The sequence below is a fragment of the Helicoverpa zea genome, chromosome 4 (genome assembly GCF_022581195.2).
Source record: "Helicoverpa zea isolate HzStark_Cry1AcR chromosome 4, ilHelZeax1.1, whole genome shotgun sequence".
Taxonomy (NCBI): Eukaryota; Metazoa; Arthropoda; class Insecta; order Lepidoptera; family Noctuidae; genus Helicoverpa; species Helicoverpa zea.
Window position 1 is genome coordinate 5,087,021 of NC_061455.1, and position 13,747 is coordinate 5,100,767.

At 33.4% G+C, this 13,747-nt stretch overlaps 1 protein-coding gene across 2 annotated transcripts in view; it reads right to left on the reverse strand.

The window, feature by feature from the left end:
- The window catches only part of LOC124630003, a 41,729-nt gene extending 32,991 nt beyond the window's left edge, over positions 1-8,738 (reverse strand). For both annotated transcript variants that reach the window (XM_047163705.1, XM_047163704.1), the window contains exons 1-2: positions 8,655-8,738; positions 8,357-8,503 (exon numbers count right to left, since the gene is read on the reverse strand). In XM_047163705.1, the coding sequence (XP_047019661.1) occupies positions 8,357-8,377 (21 nt within the window). In that variant the 5' untranslated portion in view covers positions 8,378-8,503; positions 8,655-8,738. The remainder of the gene's footprint in view (positions 1-8,356; positions 8,504-8,654) is intronic.
- Between the last annotated feature and the right edge of the window lie 5,009 nt (positions 8,739-13,747).

Consider the following 13,747-nt stretch of genomic DNA (forward strand, 5'->3'; position numbering starts at 1 on the left):
CTACTTGCACTGAATAATCCACGAATATTTATTAGGTCCACGAAAAGTTCCGCATTCCGACAATCCAGTAACCAAAGTGTGGTCTACCGAACTAACGGATTTCTTACATTATCGTGTTTCTCAGTATTATTCTATTACATACGGATATGTTATTTTTTTCTATGATTGCGTATGTGGGTAATTGCAATTAAAGATAATCGTAACGTATCCGTGATAAAAATAAATAAATTATACATCTCGGCTTAGTTCCTTTACGCTTCTGTTTGCGTGATCTTGAAACCACTTTAAGTTCGATTTTCGCACAGTTTTTTTCTGCGTTTTTCTACACTAATAAGAAGTCTATAAATAAATATATTAGGCCTTGCCAATATAACGTAATCTCTTCTAGAAGATAATCTTACTTGAAATTCTATCCTAGATTTAGCACTAGGTACCTACTTACACAGTCATGTGTGATCTATTTAGTAACACTAAAATAATACCTAACTTGTTAATCAACGTAATACGATCTTGTTGAGCAAGAAATGTATTGTTTTATTGCTCAGACCAAGTAGGTATCGGTTTATACTTAAAGGATCCATCAACAATCTTTCACAAATCATATGAAGAAACAATTATGACCGCAAAAAAATGGGCGCACGCTGGTCAGTGTGCCACCACAAAGTCTACGATTTTTTTAACAACTAACCGATTCCTCGCGATTTTACCCGCGTCCCATGGGAACTACATCCCACACCAGGACAAAATATAGCCTATCTTACTCGGAAAGAGTTTAGCTTTCCACTAGTGAATTAATTTTTCATTTCGGTTCAGTATTTTTGGAGCTTTTAGGGTGCAAACAAAAAAATGATTCTCTTTACTATATAAACAAATATTTTTGTAAAATTACATTTCCTACTTTTCCGGTCGAACAAGCTATCATTATTCAAATAATTATAAAACTAAACGTTACTACATTTTGAAACTAGGTTAAGACTGATAAATACCTACTTTTAGCACGTAACTATCAACATATTTGACTAAGTGATAGATAACTTATTAGTATAGGTAGCTCTAAATATTTTAATATATATCTGGGTCTATATGGATGTTTTTGGAGTCTTCCAATTTATGGAGTGAATTTGACCTCAACAGCTATTATATCAAATATCGATGTTATCATTTGAATACCATAAATATTAAGTAGGTAAATTAGTAGGGATGCTTATCTATTTAGGTAAGGTTGAGAAATATCCAGGCGACTAATTCCTTATAGATATCTTTATTAAACGTGTATTTTTTCGTTAATCTTCAGAAGATTTCGACGATAAATGGTTATTTGTTTTCCTTCTACATATTTATATTTTTTTACCTCTCAAAAAAATCATCTTTGGGAACTTTTACCAAATATATTTTGTGGGAAAACTGGATATTCATGAGGTAAAAATATAAGAATCAATATTTGCATAAAATGAAATATAAAGAACGAAAAATACTTTATTGGCAATCATTGACAAATTTTTACGCCTTATAAATCTTTAATCCATGTGAAATCATTAATATCATCAATCATTTATAAGATCAGTTATTTTTATAGATTTATTTTTTTAACTTTTAAATTAGTTGCGACATTATGCGGTTAGAATTTTTTTAAATGACTTATTCAAATGCATGTGTTTAAATGTAAATATTTTTTAATTCTGTATAATTCGGTGTGACCACGACCTAGCACTTTGACAGTAGGATGAGTTGAAATAGAACAAATATGCGCAAGGTTGAAAACAAGATTTTAACATGTTACTACATATGAGGAAGAAGACGAAATAAAATACGATATAGCAAGAAAGAATCTTACTTGTGAGATGACGTCGATTAGAAGAGTATGGAAGAACTAAACATGCTGCGTCACCCCCAAATAAATTGGGATAAGGACAGGGAGGATAGTGATGAGTCATACTTCTGAGAAAGCTAGATAAATTATAACATAAATTAAATAAACATTAAATGATTTTATAAATCAAATAAGTCTTATAGAAAACCCGTAGCTTATATCACGTATCATATCATAATAAATAAAAGCTTGCACGTACCATGAATGGGCAACGTACGCACATACGTCACATAGCGGGAAGTGTGCGCCCGCGCACTTGATAACGCGAGCCTAACCGGTCCTACATAGTTCCGCCTTCCGACTACCGCAATAACATTTATCGATTTGCTATTAATATTTGTTTGTTTATAATTCTAATATTCGCTATTTTAGACGTGACCTTAATGTCCGGACTTTTGTTAATGAAGCCATAAAATAGAATCCTAATTTGAATTTTTATTAGGCTTTACAAATGGACTCATCTTTTGGCGTTTCTTGGAATGTAAAACATATGTTATCGGATTATTGACAAATTAATCGCATTCCGAAATATTAGAGGTCATTTTAGTAATAGGCCGAAACAAATGACTGTGGATGCCTCGTTTGCGAAGATTATCTGAATCTGATAATATTGTGTTTACACACTATAACTAATAGTTTATACTCTCACATGTCACACATGTCGTAGCGTTAAACTGCGAGCATTCTGCAGCCATAAGTGCCCGCGCCTGTGCACTCTCTCCGTTACATCAGTAAAGAAAAATACAAAAAATTCTCATCAACCGTATGATGTTGCGAAAACCACTGGCAACCGTACCATGACTCAATTTATCGGCAAATTATGTAATACGATGATCATACGTGTAAATTATTACATGTTAAAATAAAGGACAATTTAGCGGTATTAAATTACATGTAAAATTATGTCCTCATTAACAGTTGATGACGTGTACAGTTTTCAAAACAAATGATATAAAAGATTTTCCAAGAACAAATGTAAATATTTACGCAATGATTATTTTATAATGGATCAAAATATATGTATTGCTTATTAAATCAGTTTATATGACGTAACGAGCTTATGAATGTATCATGAATGACTGCTAAATACGAATGAAGATGTTCACAATTCACAATATTAATAAAATCTTCTAGCATGTATAAGTACTACACTGAACTTTCATAGTACATGACCTTTTTTTTTTTTTTTAATGACGTCAAAAATCATCAAATGACCCCTTCAATGAGAAGAATGAATTAATTGCCTACAGACACACGTCACTGTTACAAAGATGCGTACATAATTTAATAACGACTTCCCATTTACGTACAAAAGCGTCAATTCTACAAAAAGTTGCAAAACAATGAAAAAGCGTCCTATTTTAAGATTCCGTTCCAAAACAAACAATAACCGTACAGACCTATTGAAAGATGTCAATTATATAGCGACTGCATTACACGAGGTCATCATTTATGTAAACAGAGACAAGGCCTTCATAACGCATTAAAAGACATATTTAAATTCGCCTTGACAATACTGAGGCCTCACTTGGATTGGAAAAAGGAAGTAGACCTTTACAATGGAAAATTCGTCCATTGACGATTACGATTAGCAGGTCTCGTTCTACGAAGGTCTAATCCCATCGACATTGACACCGTAAGACTATGGTATTAAAGTATCGTTACATACTTCCCATATTATTTGTGCTATTCAATTGTACTGCAAATTACTGCATTATGTGATTTGATGATCATAAATTGTAGATACGCATTGTGTATCTTGTTAGACATCAAATTATTTTATTGATGTTGTTTTAACTTGAATTTTATTAACCCAAATCAAACAATTATTGAAACTATTCTATTTTTAACAACCCAAATATATTCTTCAACTATATATTACCTAAAATTTTCTTTCTTAGTGAAACATCAGGAAATTGTTCAAGCAATTATTTCCATGTTAACACAACATGCAGTTTATAATTCCCATAGAAACTAAAACAAGCGTTGAATGCAATCGCCGATTTCGCTTTCTACGTACATTTTACGAATGCGCTTTCTGTGTTACACAATCTTACAACAGTTGCTCTTAAAACTGCGCTAACGCTATCATTAAAGTACTATTATTTTGGTCACATACGAATTGTGAACACATTACTGTCAACGTAATCTCGCCTTTAAACAGCATAGTTTAATCATTGTTTAAAATATAATCACAGCTTAATCGCACTTCAATAGCTCATTAAAAACACGATAATTATCGCGAATAATTTAGTCGTCACATCATTAATTTGAACAGACAATTAAAGCACTTATAGCAAAAACGAAGTCAACATACTCTTGTCACTAAATGGGTCATTCACCCACTATCCGTAAAGTCGTGAAGGTCGCTTTTTGCATATCTCGGTCACGAGCCAACTGATGATCATCTGGCGATCATGAAATATGAAATTTATGCGAATAAACCACACAAAAAAATACTGCAATTATTATGAGAACCATTGTTTGACGCAACGTCACCCTTGGCCGTAATTAATCAAATACTTTTGTCTGATCAATGTATGATAGGATTAACTGCCCGACTTGTGTGGCACTACATGGAAACTGTATTTGTCTGCAGAGATATTAATTAATTGTCTGCATGCGATCTTCTATCATTGCTCAACTAGGAAGTATGTTTGTTACGCTGATGCAACTATTATAATGATTTTAATAAAAGCTGCTTAGTAAATCAAGTTGTATTGAAAAATGATATGATAGAATTAGCATGTATTCATATGATACAAATCATTTGTTATATCTGTATGACAACTCTGACATGAATACGTTATTCAGGCATTCAAGATTATGAAGGCACTTGTTCAAAGCTCAGAACATTTTGGGCTGATTGATTTTCGACACTTGCTCACTTTACGAAGACTTTATTTTTTGCGTGAAATCAAAGTGATGTTTTTTCGCCAAACAATTATTATTTCCACCAAGGTCTCACAAATGGAATGTAAATAAGGTATTTAACTAAACCTGACGACAAGCCAAGAAATAAAGCAAATAGATTAAAATTTTAGCTATTAACTGACCGTGTCAATGCAACTGTGTTGCAATACACTGCATATGATGCATTAGCTGTAAAATATAATAGCTTTGGTTCCCAAATGACATTAATAACCTATAGGTATTCTGAGTGACACAGGTCATAGTTCATTGTCACCTCTGATCCTCAGATTTCGTTGTCTACTCTAAAACGTGAATGATTTTATGATAAGTTTGACGCATAATTTGAATTAAAATTGAAATTTGATCTATCGCTGCAAACAATTCGACGGGCGTGGTCTAAAAATAAATAGGATTGGGCAAACAAAAAATGTATCACGTTTAGTGAGAGGTATGTAAGTTTGCGAACAGTTTAATATCATTGTGTAAAGCTTTGCAGATTTGGTCCGAATATATGTGCATACAATAAAATCAATCTTCCTATACTATCTATAAAAACATAGCTCCATGTCAGTGTATCCTAAAACGATGAACAATGCGTGATTTACATTTATGAAGCCGCATTCCTAAATACAATTGGTTACTGCTTACCTTGATTTTCCCATAGAATATGACATTTCATCATTATATAGGTAGATCCTTATAACATTGCTATTATCTAGGATGCGAAAACTTTAAACGTACACTCGGGAATCAAGATATACACTGCATCCTAAGCATTTTCACTATTAGGCTCTCCAAGCCCTTAGATACCTATGTATTTCGATTTTAACTCATTTAAATTAATAATTAATTTACTTGTTAAATCTCTTTCTATTTGGAAACAACTTTATAAGAAAAGCATTTAAATATAGATTTTATAGCAAGTTAACTAAACTAAACAGCAAGGTTAAAACGGAATTTTACCGGTTCTGTGCACCAGACATTTTTTTTCCCCCAAGTAATTTAGGTAAAAGGTTATTTAAAAATAAATAGACAGCTAAACAAAACTCTGAAACTATTTAAATATACCGTAACTTATATTCAAAGTGTTTCAATTCTGTTTTCTGCGATTTATAAGCTCCGCGACGTAATGGGCAGTTATCGACCACTATCGTTAGAACAAGTCTATCGCTGTATCTACGAAACGCGATATGAATTGTGAAATTACTGTATAATAGTTTAATATTTTACCCCCGTATTATTATAGTGTTAACGGAAAACAGTTATTTCTGATAAGTATTGGAAACAGTTAGGTAGGCGCGGTTTTAATTAATAAAGATTTATTATAAATCGTTTAAGTTAATGTTGTTTTGAACTATTTAAATTAATTATTTAATGAAGTACCAAATAGTATATGCTAAGCTTTTTTTCCGACGTCAAAAATCATCAAATGATTGAGGAGGAAGATGAATGAGGGAGTGTCAGACTCTTACTGACTAAAAACCGTCGTGTTCCGTCATAGGCCGTTTATGTACCAGGGCCGCGGTATCTCTTTCGAACAACCCGCAGCCCCGGCAGAGTATATGCTGAGCTCAGGTCTTTTTGAAGTTATCCAGATACTTTAAAAATTTAAGTCTGAACCAAAAAGTCCGATCTGTACCATTCTAGCTACCTACAAACTTTAGAAAGCTAATCAACTTCTTTAAATCAGATAAATTCCTTTCTTTAAGAATTACGGCTTAAACAAATGAAAGGATGACAACGCTTAAAGATTTTGAAACTAATTAAAACTTATGTAACGAAATCTCTGCACTTTTTAATGTCTTTTGTTATCGCCAAATGTCGATTTAATATTATCCTAAAAGTCAACTTAGTCACGTTAATTACTTTAAAAAGAAACGACATTAAATATCCAAAGATTCTGCTTTTGATACTCAATTAATTTAAGTTATTTTGGTCGTGTATCTCATGAAATACTGAAGCAATACCTAAAAATCAATTAAACTAAATTCAATCGCTTTACATAAACAACCTCTAATTAGAAGCACTAAACTCACAGTTAAAATAACGAAACTTCACCGTAACGTAACTAATTAAGTTTATGCAAACTAGTTAAGATCATAAACAAATAAAGCCACAAATTTCAAATAGAACGTGATTGCTTTGTAATTTAGCAATTAAAAGAATTAATAAATAATACTATAAATGACAGGTTAACAGATTATAAATAATCTAGTTAAAATCAGAGCCTAATAGTTTCAAAAATAATGAACTGGATCGATTATTGTTAGATTATGTATGCAAAAATATTCATAAATCAACAAATCGGTAACAAACGTTATCACGGAAATCCGTGTCTTAAGTTACCGATCGACTGATTAATGTCTCCGACAGTCAAATGACTCACTTCAACTAACAATACAAGTTACCGATTCGATAAATTAACATGAAACAAATTCAGTGCTTTTACTAAACCACGAAATAAGATCATTAAAATAATTTGCTGTACCGATCTTATCTATGAAATTAAAACTTTAATGTATTATAATATCCCCTTTGTTATGTCGTTGGTTTAGATCAGATATTTAAACAATATAGTTAATTAAATGTGGCAATAATACACATAATGTCTTGGTATTTATGGTAGACTTGATCTATATAATTTTTCCTTAAAAGGCGTTTAGAACGATTACCTAAAATGACCTTTGATGCATGTTACTACTATTATTTAATCAATTATATTAAAACCTGTCAATATTACATAAAATTCATTGAGTAATATTTGTATATTTTTCACGAAAACGCTTTAGATAATCCTTGTCATATGGACTGGTTTCTTATGTAACTTAAGAAAATCAGTGCGTAAGTTATGTATGCGTATCATACTAATGAGATATGCTAATATGAAATGCGTTGCACTTCGTGGTTATTATTATTATTTCCGTTTTTGCTGCCTATTATTAAGGCCTATAAAATTAATATTGTTATCTAATTGAAGTACGATTGTCGTGTCCTATTAAATCAATTTAAATGTTAACAGAAAAATATTTTAATAAATTGATTAAACCCTGTTACATCATTAATGGTATTTGAACTTTCTTTCCATTACCAATTATATCTTAGTGACTTAGCTTGCTGTATCTGTTTTTGCTCAACAAGATTCTAAGTCATAAAAATGCTATTTACCTACACAAACATTGCTATGACTAAGTACACACGTAAGCTACGAATTACCATTTCATCATTGTTTTTCAAGTTTATCATGTAAACGTTTTTTATACCAATGTGTTAAAGAACTTGACATAAATTCACACAAACTGGATCATTGACACTTTAACACTTATACCTGAATATCGTGATTGTCTCACATTATACACGAAAACAATATCGATTACGTGATTCCGATTATTTAATAAAAATTGTTCACAAACACAATAGTCGAAAAAAATTGTTTGTTTATATTAACTTCAGTAGCGAGTTATTAATTAAAATTAATTGTTTGAATGGCCAACAATTTGAATCTAATCTTTACACGTTAATGGGCAAGGTTGTTCTATATTTTAATTGCACAAAATATAAATTAAAATGACTTACGATTTTGACGTAGTGGTTCATGTTGTTTGGTTTAACGGGTACTGTCACTGTCACAGTATCACTGTAGTGAGCGCGCACTGTGTCCGAGTGGCGGATGCGTGAGCGCAGACTGACTGGGGCTTGGAGGTGCAGGACTGACCGCTCCCGCTGCAACCAAACGATCGGTGGTGGGTCCACAATTACCGCGACACAACCGGTAGCTACACACGCATTTCAGACAAAAAAAAGGTTCAATTGACCTTGGGAATTAGATCGATTTTAATGTTATGAGTTTTTTTTAATATCCTTTATTACGTACAGTGTTTTGTGGGTGGATGTTGGCGGCGTGCGCGTGAGTGTGGTAGTGTGCGCTTGGGCAACTTGTTCACATTATATAGAACGCTGCGCGACCTCCGACACGCGGGAAGTGCGTCTGCGCACCACGTGCTCCCGCTGCCATGGTAACCGATGCAGCCAGGCCGGGTACCTAAAAGAGCTCTCGCAAATATACCTATGTATGAACATCAACATACATAGATATATTCTTCGGGGTATCTCATTTTTAGCATTATTGGAGTGTTTTATACTGACATAAACAAAATTGCCTGGTTTCGTTACCTTAAAATATAAAACAATTTCTATATTTTGTGACATCATTTTTAGTTGTATAGTTTTATCTGATGCTCTTGGTGGTCTTGATATTGCTGCACTTTCTGCGTTTCTACATGAGATAACCGGTGCATAAGAAACATCCAACATGACCCGTGTGAAATAATAGAGTGTAAATATTTCATGAAAAACTGCCGAGCAATTTATGAAATCAATCATACGCAATGTGTTAATTGTGGTCTAACAAAAACGTTTACCGAAAACTTCTTTCACCTAACTTGCAACATGTTAAGACCATCCTAATACTTACATAGCATTAAGAGTTCTCGTATACCGCAAACTTTTAGTCGGCTGACAGTTTGTTCGGGGCTATAAATCAGTAGGAAATTAATACACACATAACAAAGATCAGGTGTTAATAACTGGCTTCCGCCCGCGGCTTCGCCCGCGTAGTGTTCGGTTATATCGCGTTTCCAAGAGAATTCATCAAAATCCCGGGATAAAAACTATCCTATGTTCTATCTCAAGGTCAACTCTATCTCTGTACCAAATTTTATTAAAATCAGCTCAGCGATTTAGACGTGAAAGAGTAACAGACACACAGACAGACAGACGGACAGAGCTACTTTTCTGTGTTGTGTTGTTGTGTTACGTTTAGTCTGTGTTCGGGTACTCTAAATAGAGAGAGTTACTTCGGAATCTGGATTAAGAATCGAGGTCCTTGCGATGAGCCAACAACTCGACATGCTTGTGTGACCAGTGAACTGAAACGCTTACACTTGCCACATTGATTGATTGAACATATTCAACTGTTCACACTTTGAATGAGATATTAAGTGTGAAATACAAACGAGGGATTGAGTAGCATGTATTTTTATAGGCGTTTGGATTATCAGAATTTTTCAGGGGGGTCGTCATTTTGTAATTAATAACTTGGGACGGTTTTAGGCTCAAGAAACAAAAACTGGATTAATGGGGCTTTCTTTCCCTGTTAAATTCTTATAATATGTGCTTTTTGTAACCCTGCTATGGCTATGTACTTACGTTAGGTTACATGAATTTGAGATAAATAGATGCAAAGCTTACTTTTGTTATTTTCCATAAAATAATTTGATAGGTGGGAATAGAATTAGCATCAGCTCGTTCATTTTAAACGCACCCTTAGATTAATTAAGACTACTTCCTGTACCGGCCAGTATGTTAAAAACACGAATACCATACATATTCATCTCACCACATTTTTGGTCAAAACATGCCACCCCCTAACCACACGTCATGAAATTAAATTGCGTTCAATCATTTGTAAATTCTCACAGTTTGTAACTTGATAGTTAAGTGACATGTGTCGGAATCCAAAAGACTTCCTAGTTGTAAAGTTATGTCGTTTTCCTGTACGAATTTAATGATACGTTAATCGCAAGGTCATCAGGAGTTTTATCTATGAGCTTATTTTTAGCAACGCGAACGAGATTGGTGAATCCGCTAATGTGTCTTACTCATGAGTCTTACTATGATGAGTATTTAAATAGAAGTTGGTCTTTATTGGTAAAATTATGTAAAGTTCAGCTGTCAAGCCTTCGGAACGACAGTAAGGCTGGAATAAATATTACGTTTCAGTTGACGTCAGGCAGTATGGAAGAAGAAAACATGCTCCAAATGAGAAAATTTATTAGGGCCACGGGATGATGATGACTTAAGTCTTTAAGGTAAACATTTGAACAGGTAACAGGAACCTACTTATGATGTTTTGTAATATCCTTAGGGTACTATACGCCCTTTTTAGGGTTCCGTAGCCAAAATGGCAAAAACGGAACCCTTATAGTTTCGTCATGTCCGTCTGTCCGTCTGTCCGTCTGTCCGTCTGTCACAGCCGATTTACTCGGAAACTATAAGTACTACAGTGATGAAATTTGATGGGAATATGTGTTGTATGAACCGCTACAAAAATATGACACTAAATAGTAAAAAAAAGAATTGGGGGTGGGGCCCCCCATACATGTAACTGAGGGATGAAATTTTTTTTTTCGATGTACATACCCGTGTGGGGTATCAATGGAAAGGTCTTTTAAAATGATATAAAGTTTTCTAAAAAACATTTTTCTTAAAGTGAACGGTTTTTGAGATATCAGCTCTCAAAGTCGTAAAAAGTATGTCCCCCCCCCTCTATTTTTATAACTACGGGGTATAAAATTCTAAAAAAAATAGAGGTGATGCATGCTAATTAACTCTTTCAACGATTTTTGGTTTGATCAAAGTATCTCTTATAGTTTTTGAGATAGGTTGATTTAACTGTAATTTACGGAACCCTTCGTGCACGAGTCCGACTCGCACTTGGCCGGTTTTCTGAGTTTGGATACTATCAGATGATTCTCCCGCTTTGGATGTAGCAAGAGGGAGTGTCAAGCTTCTACTGACTAAAATCAACCTTGTTCCTTTTGGAACCTTTTGTGTACCAGGGTCACGGTAGGTATAATATACTTTGAAACGCAAGAAACAATCATACCAAAAGATGATTCCCATTACGCAACGAAAAGAAAAAAATATAGAGCACGACCTTCAATATAAACGGTAATACAATGCCAGGACACACATATCAACACGTATTCGTGCCTTTAACACTAAGTAACTTTCGTATAAATAAAACTGCGAGTGAACTTGCCCTTGCTGATGTTGAAACGTTAAAATGCTTGGCAACTAGGCTTCCGCGTGTGACATGGAAGGTGAATGCCCGTGGGCTCGAAACAGGGCAATGTCAGTGAGTGGGACTTTTTAAAATCCTTCTTCTTGTAATTTTTTATGTCATATTTTTCGCCACGGCTAAATATCGATTGTTCGATTACGCAATTTGAGGTAAAGTTAATTGTTTTATTGACTTTCAGATATTTATGTTGATAGCTGTACGTGCTTTGCAAAAAAGTTATTTTATTTTCAGTGTCAAAATTATCATTAGTAGGTTTGCTGTTCATTATTAAAATTGAAGTGTTCGTGTCACCTAGGTTTCACCTATCGTAGGATTAATATACTCATTAATTTAAATGATGTGATTAGACAGAATAATCATCGTGGTTTTTTTTTTTTTGCAGAGTATTTTTGTCTTTAAGAGTTTTTCTGAAGTCATTAAACAATTAAATTAACAGTTCTAACCTTAACCTTGAGTAAGATAAGCAAAAACACGACTAAGGTAGATAACTTAATCTACTTGAAAATCTTAACTTAACACTCCAGTACTATCTTTCTCAAATTGTCATTCAATATCAATAGATTTTAAGGTCTTCGAAGAATAATTAGCTTAGCTAATAGGTACTATCGATAAAAGTAAAAAACAGGTCCTTATCTATATAGGATGTTTCATTTGACTTCCTCACTTCCTACACTATTCTTAAGTAGCTATTACACGTACTGTAGGAAGCATATCCTCATAACAAGAAAAAAACGTTAATCAAATTTAAAAGCATTTTAATTATTCTTTAAACTAGACTGATTTTGTTCACTCAGAAAATCAACATCTTATAGAAATAACAAAATAGTGAAAAGGAAACTTAGAAGTCATTTCATCACGTTTAACGGAAAATCATTGTTTGCTGGTGTCATCGAACCGATATTCGGTCATGGTTAATGTTTGTCATTTTAGAAGATTTTAGTCTACCGGACATGCAAAAGTGATTCAGTCTATTAATTTGCAGATTATTACGGCTTTAATGTGCGACTGATTAATTAAGGTGAAATAGTTTGAATAGTGAAATAGTTCCGATATGTATAGACAGCCTAATTCGTATATATGAACTGTCTGATAACATGGTTTCACCCGCGTCCAAAGGAAGCTAAGTCCCGGTACCAGGATAAAATACGACTACAACCCATGTATATGTCATCCAGGGATAGTGTTTGGAAATTTCGGAGCCTTTAGGATAAAAATTAAGCAAAGGTTTTTTTTTCTTTTTATCACGTTAGTACGCATTTCTTTCCATACTTACTATATCAACTGTAGACCAACATGATTTGTCTTTCTTAATAAAATAAAAAAGTCGTTGCCACATACGTAGGCATGTGCTTACCACATAAAAAATATGTAGATTATCGCCGGTGATATAACAATAGGCACATACTCTAATAATGATCATTATTTCACACATCATAGTGGTCGGAAGTCGCTGACATAATCGTGAGCATGATGCTCTAGGCTATTGGCCTATTTACCTACTGTTGGACATATGGTACATTTTTCTATAGTTACAGCAATGATCACCAACCATATTTGACTTATTAGGTTTTGACTTATTATAAAATTTGGTCTTTCTTTAAGATGATTGTAAGTATGAAGCCTATCACTAAATCTTAGATTTTTTTAAGATCACGTTGTATTACAAGATGATTTAAAACCCGATTTCTATGAATCGCTGTTAACTAGTATTGTTTAAAAGATATGTATGTAACTCCGACTACTCGGAACAAAGTGTCTGCCCGACTAAAAATGTAAACTTTTTGGCTAGTTATTGCCGGAACAGTGTTGCGTTCTGAAAACTTTAGGCTACGACTTCTGATACCTACTTTCTTATGTGCTCATATAATATGTACCTATAAGTAAAATAACTGATAACTAAACCACAAAAGTTACATTACATTTACGTACTCACTAATTATTGAAATTGATAGGTATCTTTTCCCAAGCTAAACATTATTGTGCCTAATATTACGGAGAATGTTACATCCTCTAATAAGGTTAATTAAAAAAGATACTTTGATCTGAAGAGTTCCGGACTTTGCACTTCACCTCATACCTTTCACCAACATTACACCCATTCA